This window comes from Motacilla alba, chromosome 1A (genome assembly GCF_015832195.1).
Source record: "Motacilla alba alba isolate MOTALB_02 chromosome 1A, Motacilla_alba_V1.0_pri, whole genome shotgun sequence".
Taxonomy (NCBI): domain Eukaryota; kingdom Metazoa; phylum Chordata; class Aves; order Passeriformes; family Motacillidae; genus Motacilla; species Motacilla alba.
Genome location: NC_052031.1, coordinates 53,162,968 through 53,175,424, shown reverse-complemented (window position 1 = coordinate 53,175,424; position 12,457 = coordinate 53,162,968). Strand labels below are relative to the sequence as shown.

Below are 12,457 nucleotides of genomic sequence, written 5' to 3'. Positions count from 1 at the left end.
TACTAGATGTTTTAGGAGAAATCATTGATTTTGGCTCAATTCATGTCTGATTTGGCCCATTAGTGAGAATTTTATTAGTGACTTTCATGAGAGCAGGAACCAATAGGTACGGATTTATCATAATAATGTTTCAGAGAATTTTAGAATGGTGAAAAGAGGCCAGAGTTTTTTTTCTACAGAATATGAAATAGGGCGCCAGATAGGCATTAGGCTTAAGAATCCGTGATCACATCTGAGCCAATTTTGTCAGTCTGTGTTAAGTTTCAGAGGTCAGAGGAGTGTAGGGCTGGTGCTGAAAAACTCCCATGGTGAGTGTGGGGCTGCAAAGCAGCCAGAAAAAGGACAGAGAGGCATGTAGAAAGCTCTCTACCACATTTTCTTGTTGCTGACAAGGAATGCAAGGGGGGACACACTGCGTGGATTACAGTAAGTCTCTGAGTGGAAAAGAAATGTGGCTGCTCCCTCCATGCAGGGTCCCTGCACAAGTCATATAAACTTGGTATTACTAGCAGAACCTAGTCTCTAGAATGGGTTTTCTAAACCCTTTCACAGAAAATCTCTTTCAAAATGTTTAACTACCTATTGATCAACTGCCAGAAAATGACAACTTGCTATCACTGCTGCTAACGAAAGGCGAGGGTAGGGGACATGGCATATTGATCCTTCGGTGTTTATTCTGCTGTGAAGAACAAAAAATCAGAAATGTGTGAGGTGGGGAATTGATTCTTCAATGCTTATCCTGATACAAGGAACAATCCACCAACAGCTGGTGGCCTACAGAAGTGGGCAGGGACCAGGCTCAAAGCACACAGAAGAAGGTTCTTCAATTCAATTCAGTGTGGCTGGGAGGTGGAACAGAGGATGCTGTGGGTGCCAGGGTCTTACATGTGTTCAAGGGTTGGTGGAACAAGCTTATAGAAGAGAATGTGTTAAGGGTTGCTAAATACATCTGCCTCAGGCAGACTGTGACCTGTAAATGCTGGATTGTATGAGACTTTGGGTGGCACATACCATATGAGTTTCCTATTTTCTTTTCAGCTGCTGTCAGAAACAGAATCCTGAATGAGGTGGATCTTTCCTTTGACCTGATATAGCTTTTTTTTCTTCTTTCTTTTGTTCTTGTTAGGCACATCCATTATATAAATAGTAATGCTATCTCACTGCTTTCTACTTTGGCTCCTCTATTATCCCATCTGTCAGCTGTTTTTCGTCTTTTTGACTGCCAGCAAAGATGAATATTCTTGATGTGTTCCTATAGTACCTTGCACTGTTGGGGTCACTTGGTGTGACCAAGTGCTTTCACAATATAGCCATTATTAAGAAATAGTATAGAAACATGGGGAATTGTAGGCTTTTTGTTTTTGTTGCCCTCTGGGTTTTGTTATGACTGTCATTTGGCTTCTGTAACCCAAATCAAATTAGTTAACCTTTTTTGTTAAGAATGAAATGTTCCCAGAAATATAGAGATCTCCTCAACATCTCCCTTTGCCATGTAAGTAAGCAACTTCAAGGGCTGTGGAATCATGATACCTTTTACTAAGAAGTTCTTGAGTTCTTGATTTTTCCCCCCTCTTTCTAGTAATGTAAATAATTTAGTATCTTGATGTATTGATCTTTCTTTATCGATGTGTAAAACAAACAACCCCCAGTTGACACAAGGACACAGGAGTGCTTTGTTGTTGTTGTTGTTGTTGTTGTTGTTGTTGTTGTTGCTGTTGTTGTTAGACTGGGGCTTGGACTACTGAATTTTTCAAGAAGAATCATCTTTGCAGGGTTACTGGGAAATTGGCTGGTAACTTTCTTTTGTTTACTGGCTAAGTGTTCACAAGCACCATCTATGCTGTACCATAATATTTGAACAAGTCAGTGAAACCTACAAGCCCAGGTTGCCAGCTATAAAACAACAGTGCTCTAGCAAGACTGTAAAGCTGGACAGGGAGAAACATAATACAAGGTAACCCAAAAACATGGGAAGTAGAATTTGAAAACAATGGAATTGAGAATCAACCATAAACCATAAACCATCAACCAAGTGGTTGCATTGGCTAACTCTGACCACATATTTGCAGTGCAACTCGCCCCTCTTAAACAGGGCAAGTTTGGTCTAAATTGAATTCCTGTTTTAGATTTGATTAGGAAAAAAATTATCTCATGGTGCTAACTACTGATGAAGAACTGACAATTTTTTCAGGACATTTGCAATTTTGAGATCATCCATGTCTAAGAGACACTGTTCAAAAGAAAATACTCAGAAGATGCTAATTAGCACTATATTTTTTTTCTATAAAATCATAGAATATTCTGAGTTGGAAGGGACACACAAGGATCATCAAAGTCTAGCTCTTATACTTGCATAAACTGAGATCCAAACCTTTGTAAGCAAATGTTTTGTTAGAAAGAAATAATGGATGCATAATGTTCTTGTGTGGATACTTACATAAAAACAAGGATTTTGAAAGTAAATATTATTGTGCAAATAAGGGATGTTCCCTAGGAATCAGAAGTAATGGGTTTTATAGATTCTTTCCATAGACTTGCATACCAGCTTGTCAGATTGTTTGGATTTTAAGCACTCAGACCAGCAAAAATGTCCAAAAGGGGAAAATCACCGGAATTTCAGATTTAGATAATCCCATCGATTAACCTGTTTTCTCAGCTGGGTAAATTGTCTGTTAATTTAGGGAAAGAATAACAAAATCCTTTTTCACTACGTCTTCTGAAATACTTACGGAAGTTTACATCCACACTTCTCCCAGTCTTCCTCAGAGGAGATGATGTACACAGCGTGTACATCAGGAGTTTGCTGATGCAGGTAACACATCACTCCTTTCCCTTAATGTCAAGTGTTCATTTCATTAACTTGCTTAGGTGACTGTATTTTGCTACCAGTTATTTTCAGTACTAAAGTGAAATGTTATGTTAGTGTAAAACACAAGTAAAGTTGAAACTAAAGTGTGTCTTCCCATTTGTAGTAGGAGGCAAGTACAATAGAGCTGCCAAGAGAGGGGCTGACTCATTACAATCCCAGACACTGTATAGAGGAATACATCACATGTCCTGTCATAAGTCCCCTGAAAGTGATACTAACTCCAGCTTTGGATGGGTGTGCTTGAAGTTTCTTGTCTTATTGCTCTTAGTGCAGCCCTTAGTTTGTGCACACAGGGTGCTTGGCTTGTGTGTGATACACTGAACTTGTAGGAGGAGTTAGAGCATTTAGAAGTTACATCAGCTTTCTCTCATCCTTAATACCACTGCAGGTTTCTGAACCAGCCTCATGTCTTCTCCTTGTGGCCAGGGCAGTGGCTTGGTGTCAAGGCATCTCCAGGGGAATTTTGCCTCCCAGCTGTCTTTTCTAATATGTGAGGACATGACTCGGTTTCTGTGCTCATCACAACTGCTTCCTCCAAGGTAAACTGCATATTAAAAATACGCTCATAGATACTTCAAAATGTGCCAAACCTATGGTCAGTGTGGGTTGCTGGGAGGATTTTTTTGTTTATTTTTACATTAGAAAACCATATGGGGCCTTATGGAGCATGTCTTTCAGCACTGCTTTCAGAACACCCTTTCTTCCTTCTTAACTCTGCCACTAATGATTTGCTTTGGACTGATGCTTGGTGCTGAAAGCTTGGCCTGAAAGTTCATTTTTCAATGTGTGAATTTCAGAAAACTGGCCATCAAAAAGAGTTGGTTTTGAACCTTTGTGAGATTTTTTTTCTGAAGAAAAATGCACACATTTGCACTATCTGCTGTAGATCCGGTGATGGTGAAGGAATTGTGTGGTCAAACCTATGTGTCCATCAGCCCTGTCCTATTAAATTTTGAGCTGATTGTTCAGGTTCAGGCAATTTGTTGGAAAGATATAGACAAAGACCCTGAAAATACTGACTTTCTGCAACTGACATGAAAATAGGTGGCCAGTCAGAGGAGGGAGATCTTACACCCTAAGGCGTCCTAAGGTGGACATCACTGAGCCCATGTAGGTGTTCTCCTCTGGGGCAAAAATCCATAGGAGACCGGATGTTATTGCCTCTGCTGCTTATGGAGCTGCTTTGTTTTAATGTGTACTTCCTGGGAAACCTGTAAGAGAATTGTGATTTCTTTTCCCCCTCCCTTCTCAGAACACACTGCAAGATCAGGCAGTAGCACTTTATATCTGGTCCTTTTGTAGAAGACAATTATCAGTCAGATGCATATGTGATGATCAAATTGGTGTTTCTGTGACACCCCTAAAAGATCTTTCTGAGCCCTTAAACAAATTTGTTGTAGCAGTAGTATCTATCTATCTATCTAGAGTATTTGCAGTTGTATCTAGATGTATCCATTGGATTTCAGCTTCCTGCTCATGTGAGGGTGGAGGAGGAGAAACCAAGCAATCAAGATTTTAGACTATTTTACTCCTTTGTGTGGAAGACAGGTTTGGGTTAACAGAAAATCAAATTCTTTTTGGTAAATGACACAAATGTTGAATGAAAATGATTGCTTGAAGAATTTGTAAACTTATCTTTCATGTTTCTCAGTGCTGCTGATATTACTCGGGGAAGTGAATCTGAAGCTCTTCTCAACTCAATGGGTCTTCAGTTTCACCATCATATTTCTTGTAAGTAGAGAAATACCTAAACCAATCATAAAGATTTACTTAAGATAGTGAACAGGATGATATTGACCAGCAGAGTTTGCAGCCTGGTCCTGTGGTTACGCCGATGTTTCCCTTGGTGAATGAGGGGTGTCCCAAAGCTCCCGTGAAACGCGTGAGCCAAGGAGCATCTCCACTGGGGAGATCTAGGCTTGTTGTCTGCGAGTGGGGGTCGTTTGTAGTTCTGCAGGCTTGAGCCTGGACTGAGCCGTATCTCCGGCTTAGCAGCTCCAGCCTGTCCGGGCGAGGGGACAGCCCGCGATGTGGTTGTCCTTGGGGACGAACAGCGGGTGCGGTGAGGGGCCGGGGCTGGGGCCGGGCGGCGGCGCTCGGGGCCGGCAGTTTCCCGGGCGATGGGTGGGGAGAGGAGGGAGAGGAGGGAGAGGGAGAGGAAGAGGAGGAGGAGGAGGAGGAGGAGGAGGAGGAGGAGGAGGAGGAGGAGGAGGAGGAGGAGGAGGGATCCGCCGCCGGCTTTATCTCCCACCCAGCTCCGCCCGCCGCCGGCTTGTCTCCCGTGACCGCACCGCACCAGCGGGCGCAGCGCCGGCCAGGGCAGCGCCCATGGGCTGCGGTAACTCCACGGCCGGCGGCGCGGGCGAGCGAGGTAGGGCGGCGGGGCGGGTCGGGTCGAGCTGGGCGAGCGGCGGGGCGAGCATCCCCCCCGTGCTGGGCAGCCCTGCGGGACTGCGGGGGGCGGCGGCGGGCACGCACCCGCACCCGGCGGGGATACAGCCCCCGGTGCGGGGGATGCCCGTCCGAGCCGCGGGACTCGCTGTCCGCCCTCTTGCAAGAGCATCTTCCTTTCCCGAGGCTGATCCGCTTGCTCAGGGCAGAGAGGGTGATGTGGCCTGCCGCGGGCACCGGCGGCTTTCTTCTGGTGTCCGCTTGTCGCTAGAATAACTACCTCCGACAGAAGCTGCCCAAGGCACGGCGAGCCCAGGCCGGGAGCTGGACGTAATGATCCCGCCGGGAGTGTTAGCTCCATCCTCTTCGCTTCCCTATAAGGCCACGAATGCCACTTCTGAAATGAATTTGAGCCACATCTTTGCCTTTTGCTTGTCGGAGAAGTTGGAGGATATTCCATGATTGAGGTTTCATGCATGCTAATGTGTACTGCTGGCTGGTGAGTCCAGCTGGCTCCTTCATTTGTTCATTGCTATTTTCAAAAGAGATAAGATCTGGGAAGATGATGCTGTTGTGCTCTTCTTCCCCCCTGCCCCCGCAGAATAGGAAAGTACATGGAAACTGATAAGTGGATCTTCACCCTGTAATTGTAATATGAGCATTTCTCAATAATTTTTCATCCTAGCTGCACTTGGCAAACGTTGCCACCTGTTCCAACACTTTTATCAAGTCTTTCTGATGCACTTGTGAGCTTTCAGCTCTTGAAAATATGCAAAATAATGGCTGGACAACTTAGAATTACTGGGTCCCCATCTCTTACTGTTTTGATTTGATTTGATTTGATTTGATTTGATTTGATTTGATTTGATTTGATTTGATTTAACCAGAGTTTCAGTGGTTCTTTGCGTGGTGCTAGTCCTGACTTGGTCCTGCCTGTGAGTGTGAGTGATGCTGCCTTATCTAAGGTGTACATATGTGGGTATGCTTGTGGGGTGTGATGCTGTTCAACTCTGCACTCCACACTCAGAGGAGAATGTGATTCTGCCATTCTTTACTCGGTTTCTGTTAAATGATTATAACTTGGATTTTAGGTACGATGTCTATCCATCAGAGGCCTCTCTCACCCATAAAGAACACACAGTGTGAATTTGCTTGAACATTCAGTGCTCTTATTAGAGCTGTCACGTTTGCACACATGAATTTTCTCCCTACAGTTGATTCCCACATTGCTGTGACTGGAAGTTCCTCCTGTATATGACCAGTCTAGCTTCATACCACTGAGGTGATGCTTGTTCACATCCCATTTCTGTTTGCTGGATAAAAGCACCAGAGAAGTTCAGACAAGAATGCTGAGTCAATATTGGTCCATTTGTGGTAGTTTCTAAGTTGATGTTGATTTGACTGCCCTGTGGAACTTACACCCGGGTACAAATGGGTAAATGTCAAACAGACTAACTCTGACAGCAGTATTTTTTTGAACTCAAAGTTTGTTTAAATGTGTCCGTTTGCATTAGAGGCAGTTGTCTTGAACAGGTTTTGGCTTGTAGATGCATTAAGTGTTTTCACTGATGGTCTGACCCCTTTGATAGTTAAACTTACTTATTCCTTATACATAAAATATTTGAACTTGCATTTTTTGGTAAACTTTTGCATGCTCTTTAGAAATGTTCCCCAGATCGCTAAGGGCTTACTGCAGGTAAAAACCAGCAATGCCACGTAAAACCCATCATTAGTATAATGGAATTATTACTGTTGCATTGATAGACCTCTCCAAATCCAATGCAGCTCTGAAAGGTCCAGTTCACTTCTCACTTTCATCACTGTCAGTCAGGAATTACTCTGTACAGTCTATGGTCTTAAAATAACAAACAGCTGGTAATAAAAGCAAGATGTCAGATGTCTACTATTTATTTACTTCATTTAACATTAGACAAAGTGCGTCTAATAAAAATAAAATTATTTTATAAAGGGGAAGGATAAGACTTACCATTTTTGTTTGGAATCCACAACCTTTTCAGGAAAATGCAACTCATAATTTTCACCAAAAGATGTGATGACTGTGTAAATACAAATACATTTTGTGGCATGCACAGCATGACTACAATTTTAATGCTAAAGAAATTATTATTCTGTAGTCAGTAATGTCAAAGCTAGAGGTACATAACATGTAATTAACCTGTAACACTCTCTGTCATATCATATGACTAATTATAATATTGTAGCATGCTTCATGGAACACATTAAATGTGTTACACCAATCCCCATTTTCTTACTCTGGTAAAATTCCTATTGTAGTTTAATTTGATTTTTCCTAAGCAGATGTATATATGGTGATAGTTCAGCTAATGATATTATCTTCTGTTGCATGGCTAGAATGACATTAGAGCTTTCCACTCTATGGTCTGTGAGATCTAAACTAATAGACATGATCTAGAATAACATTTCAGTCTGTGGTGCAGTACTCCAGAATACCAATATAACTCACAGCATTCAAATATTCTTTCTAAAGTATCAGACGGGGCAAAAAGCTCTTCAATTGAGAAATGGCAACTTCAGTTATCCAAGTAAACTGATGTATATACAGCCTTCTTAAATTACCTAGCTATTTTATGTATTAGCTATGGATTATAGTTATTTATTTCTCAGCTTGCTGTTTTCCTTAAGTTTGTTGTCTCATTTTACATATCCTTCTTTCATGTTATTTCCTAGAGTTTTAGAAGCTCAAAAATAGCTCTTTTTTTTTTTTTGCATCTTTTAAAAATATGCTCTTATACATTAATTTCCTTTTTTTTTTCCTGAGTTAAGGCATTTCCCTTCATTCTAATGATTCTTCAATAAAAATTTTTAACTGCCTCCTCCTTTCCGTATCTATTATAGTAGCAATGACAGCGCCTTAAATTATAGTACTCTTTGGAGGCTGTCAGTCTAGCCTTAATTTAAATACATAGAGAAGCTGTTAGTCTGTGGAAAGCTTCAAGTACAGTCAAGTTATGATGAAGGAGAGCTTTCACACCAAGTTTTAACAGATTTATTAACTTCAAGTTTGGTGCAATGCCCAGGAAGTTATCGTGCCATTCTATTGATTGGGTCTAATCTGTGTACCAAACTCTCACCTGATGAGCTGAAGAAATAATCAATGTGAAACAAATTGATGATATTCTGTCCTCAGTTACAATGGGGGTATAAATAGAATAAATTCATTGATGTTAGAATGCACTTCCTTACTGCTGACTGTTGGAGCACATCAGAAAGGAGCCTGCAGTAGAAAACTTATTAACAATTGCATGTATGTGTGTGTGATTTGGAGAGGTTTTATTTACCTTTTGTAACCATTTGATGTGCAAGAAAATGTCATAGGACATTGTTAATTAAAAAATATTAGGAAAGTGTTTCATAATCTGCTCAAAAGTCAGGTCCTGGCATATTTTGTATCAATTTTATTCATGTGAGTGGCTGCCTCTCATGCTTTTTATATTTTCTGAAGCTTTTGCCTCTCACCTTCACTCATGATGCATTACTCAGCTCAGAAGAGTATCCTCAGTGGCTATAAATGTCTCTCAACCATCTTTTGCATTAGGCGTGCATTTACTGAAATCCTGCAGTGTTGCCAAGAGAGGCCGCCGTTGTTCTGAAAGAGCAAAACCCCCTCTCACCTACTGGAAGATGCTTTGGGATAAATTCGTCTTCTTTTTGACTTGCCACTAAATGCTGTGGGGTTTTTCTGAGGGATCACAGCTCCACTATTCTAGACAGAATGTTTTTCTTCTGTAATCACTGGGGCTCAGAGCAATGTGTGGCTGAATGGGCCACATTTATTTGCAGGCTGTACTCTTCTCCTTCTGCAGCTCTAAAAATACCAAAATGCAGCCGTGATCCTACTGTGTAAAAGGTGTGAGCAGCTTTGTAGCAACTTTTGGCTTTGTAGCTACTTTTCAATGTCTTGCTGAGGTTAGGTTAGAAAAACCAAGCAAACAAGAACTTATCAAGAAAAGGCTTGTAGGGGTCAAGTGCTGCCTTTTTTTAGGCCAAGCTCTTATAGTGGGAAAAAATGGACAAACTTGATAAATGTGAACCTTTTCTCAAGTCGTTTATGGAAGTCATCATATCTATGAGAGCAGTAGGCCTTGCTGCTATGGAGTGAGCTGTACAGTATTTGTGGATTGGTAGTAAACAAGATTCTTTGGCTGAACTTCCAGCAGAAGGAACTTGAGCAGCAATAAAAATGTGTTGCTCACTAAACATGCAAGAGTTAGACAAATACGTCAGTGAAGTAACAGCATGAGGGTGAATGGATTGGAGTCCACAAATAAACATGTCTGTATTAACGGAGATGTTTTTGGTCCCTTGAGAAATAATATATATGTGTAAGGAATGTTCAGGCTTCCTAATGAACAAAAACTTGGAAGTTTTTACACAGAGACTTTTTTATAGTACACCTAGCTAAAATTATGTTCATTTGCAAGCTCAGAACTCTTGAAGTAAGAAAACTCCTTTGTTAACTGGAAACACTCTCAGATCTATTGTCAGGTACCTTAGTGATACTTGAGTGAATTTGAACCAAATACTTGTTTCACTTTTGCTAGTGAAAATGAGAAATAACCCCACTGAAAGTAATGGAATCCCATCAATGAAAGTGAGGATAAACTGGTTTGCTGTGCTTATAAAAAGTAGATAACAATTTCTTTTTATCTTTTTATATGTACTTATAAAAACTTATATGTATTTCTTTTTATATGTACTTATAAATTTATTGTAAAAGTAACACTGTTCTCTTAAAAAGTGATATCATACTCAGTTCTCAGTTATCATACTCAGTTCTCAAAAATTTTTGTGCGAAATGCATTTCAAAACACTGTAGTGATTTTTCAGTGGTGTACCCCTGCTAATATTCCAAGAGAACAAGTGCTGCCATGTGTGAACGTTAGTGGCATATTTCTAAACACAGGTTTTTATAGCTCTACACAAAGCCCAGGCTGATGGGTTTGAGTGACATCTCCCATCTCCAGAGTGGTGAGGATGTATTTGTACCATAATGCATTGAAGACAGGCATGGCAGTGAACATGGACATGGCATTGAAGTGCACCCAGTGATTGACTGGAACTTGATTATCACCTCTGGGGAGTGTAGCAGTGCTGTTGGCACACAATTCTTCTCCCTTGGCTTGAGGTTTCAGTTTGTGTATTAAACACTGTACTTTTGCTGTACTTCCTGCAAGCAAGACACATTTTTCAGATGGGCATCTGAGGTGCTTAGACTCAGAAGAGTCTTGGCAAAGGCCTCTAAAAAGGCCATGAACCACTTTAGAGAAACTGATTTTGATCGCAGAGAGTTTAGACTAAAAAATAAGAAAGTTATGGCTCTCATGCAGAACAGGCACAGCAAAGGAATAGTTTCTTCTGGAAAAAATCAAAAATCCTGCTAGCTCCAGCTAGGCTTTTCAAAACACATGTTGTCTGAAGTGTTGCCGATGCCTGGACTCTGTTTAGGGGTACAGGGGGATGCCCTGAAGGCTCATTGCTGAGCTGACTTGATGAACTGGCCTTGGTAGCAGAAAATGTCTTCCTACATTGACAGAGATGGAGCTCGCGCAGCAATGCTAGCTTTCCACTTGGACACAATTAATTTGAGAGGTTTACATGTAGTGCTTCGTAGATGTGCCAGCAAAGCCGAAAAGTCTCAGAGGGCTGCCTGGTGGAGTAAAGTTTTAAAGCAAGGGCCTGAGCTTATTGTGACTAGAGATACTCCCTCCAACTTACATAAGGCTTTCTGTTGATACATGTAGCCATACTGAGATTTTGCTGACTCTGGAAGCAAGACTAACAGAAGAAATGTGTACAGTCTCATGAGTCTAGTCTGTGTTTTTGCTGGGAAAAGGAGGGATAGTCATGTCATAGGAAATGGGAATCATATTGTGTTGAGGAATTAGCTGTAAAGGGTGATGTTTTCTGCTGTTCAGGCAATCCATTCAGGTAGACAGAGCCAAAAAGCCTTGCAGGTCTATTTCTTCCTCTTGTTTAAAATAAGAATGCAAAAGGCATATTCTTACACATCAAAGAAAGATGAAAGGTATTTGCTATTTATATATATTTTTCAGCAGCAGAAGAAATAAAAGTTTTCCAAAAAATGAAGTACCATGGGAGAATAAACCACAACCTACCTCCAAACTCAAAAAATCTCTGGGATTAGCTACTTTCGTTTCTTCAGAGTGAGCTCAGATCACCTTTTCCAGCTAAGTATTAAGAGGAAAGGAGAAGAAAGGTTTTTCTAATGCCTGCCCTAACTTCTGTAATTAATAGAAGGGATAATTTACTGGTTACTCAGATGAATTATACCCTAGCAAGAGCATCATAACATTAGTAACTTGGGAGGAGCAAGAAAGAGTTTGTACTTGAGTAAATGTTTATCTCCCAGCAAGAAACATCTGAGTCACCAAAACAAAAAAGTCAGTCACTTATACTAGGCAGCCAGGTGGCAGCTATTGTCTCTGTTTTTTTGTTAAATAGCAAGATGAATTAAGGGGTGGTTGATCTCATTAGGTGTCTGGTGCTTTGGATGGGTTGTGTCCCAATGTTTATATTAGTTTTGCTAGTAATTTTATAGAACTGTTTATCTGGCAAAGATAAAGGAAGAACGAGGCAGCATTTTACACATGTGGTGCCAGTTCTACAACTGCATCAAATGGCAGAATAATCAGGCATTTGGGAGTAATTGCCTGGTTAGTTGTGCCAACTTTGTGGCAGACAAAACTACCAGAGTTCTGAGCAAATGGAAGCATATAAAATTCAGAAAGATTATTTTTTTCTTATGTTGCTCCCATCTTGAGTGACTGCACCTGGGCACTCGTCCACAGCAGCATCATTTTCACACACTGAGTCTGGTCCAGATGTGATAGATTTAAGGGATTGTGTGGATAGTTATTAAGGATAAACTGACATGAGAAATGTGTTCTATTACAGTAGCAAATTTTTGTTGCTATTTCTGTGTTGTTTAGAATAGAAAGATAGAAAAACAGTTACTGTACTGTTGGTTGGTTTAAAGGATTATGCCATTACCATTCTGGTAAACATGTTTTGGTTTTCTTTTGTCCTAGGTGCTACAGGGACTACTAAAGATGTGTAAGTACTTACTCTTCTCTACTCTTTTAAATATATATCCCTGGACATATTTTCAGTCATACTAGCCTTATACTAGATTAA

The 12,457-nt window shown here is 40.9% G+C and overlaps 1 protein-coding gene across 17 annotated transcripts in view; it reads left to right on the top strand.

The window, feature by feature from the left end:
• The first annotated feature begins 335 nt into the window (after positions 1-335).
• Positions 336-12,457, top strand: part of C1AH12orf75 (chromosome 1A C12orf75 homolog) — a 68,286-nt gene continuing 56,164 nt past the window's right edge. For 11 of the 17 annotated variants that reach the window (XR_005258971.1, XM_038154139.1, XM_038154137.1 and 8 more), the window contains exons 1-4: positions 336-426; positions 3,258-3,408; positions 4,521-4,600; positions 12,352-12,376. Coding sequence is in view for 11 of the 17 variants with exons in the window: in XM_038154139.1 (XP_038010067.1) it covers positions 3,275-3,408; positions 4,521-4,600; positions 12,352-12,376 (239 nt within the window). In the remaining 6 variants the exon portion in view is untranslated. Of the gene's footprint in view, positions 427-3,257; positions 3,409-4,520; positions 4,601-5,082; positions 5,241-12,351; positions 12,377-12,457 lie in introns of those variants that run through there. The other 6 variants (XR_005258975.1, XR_005258974.1, XR_005258973.1 and 3 more) reach the window with 2 other exon arrangements.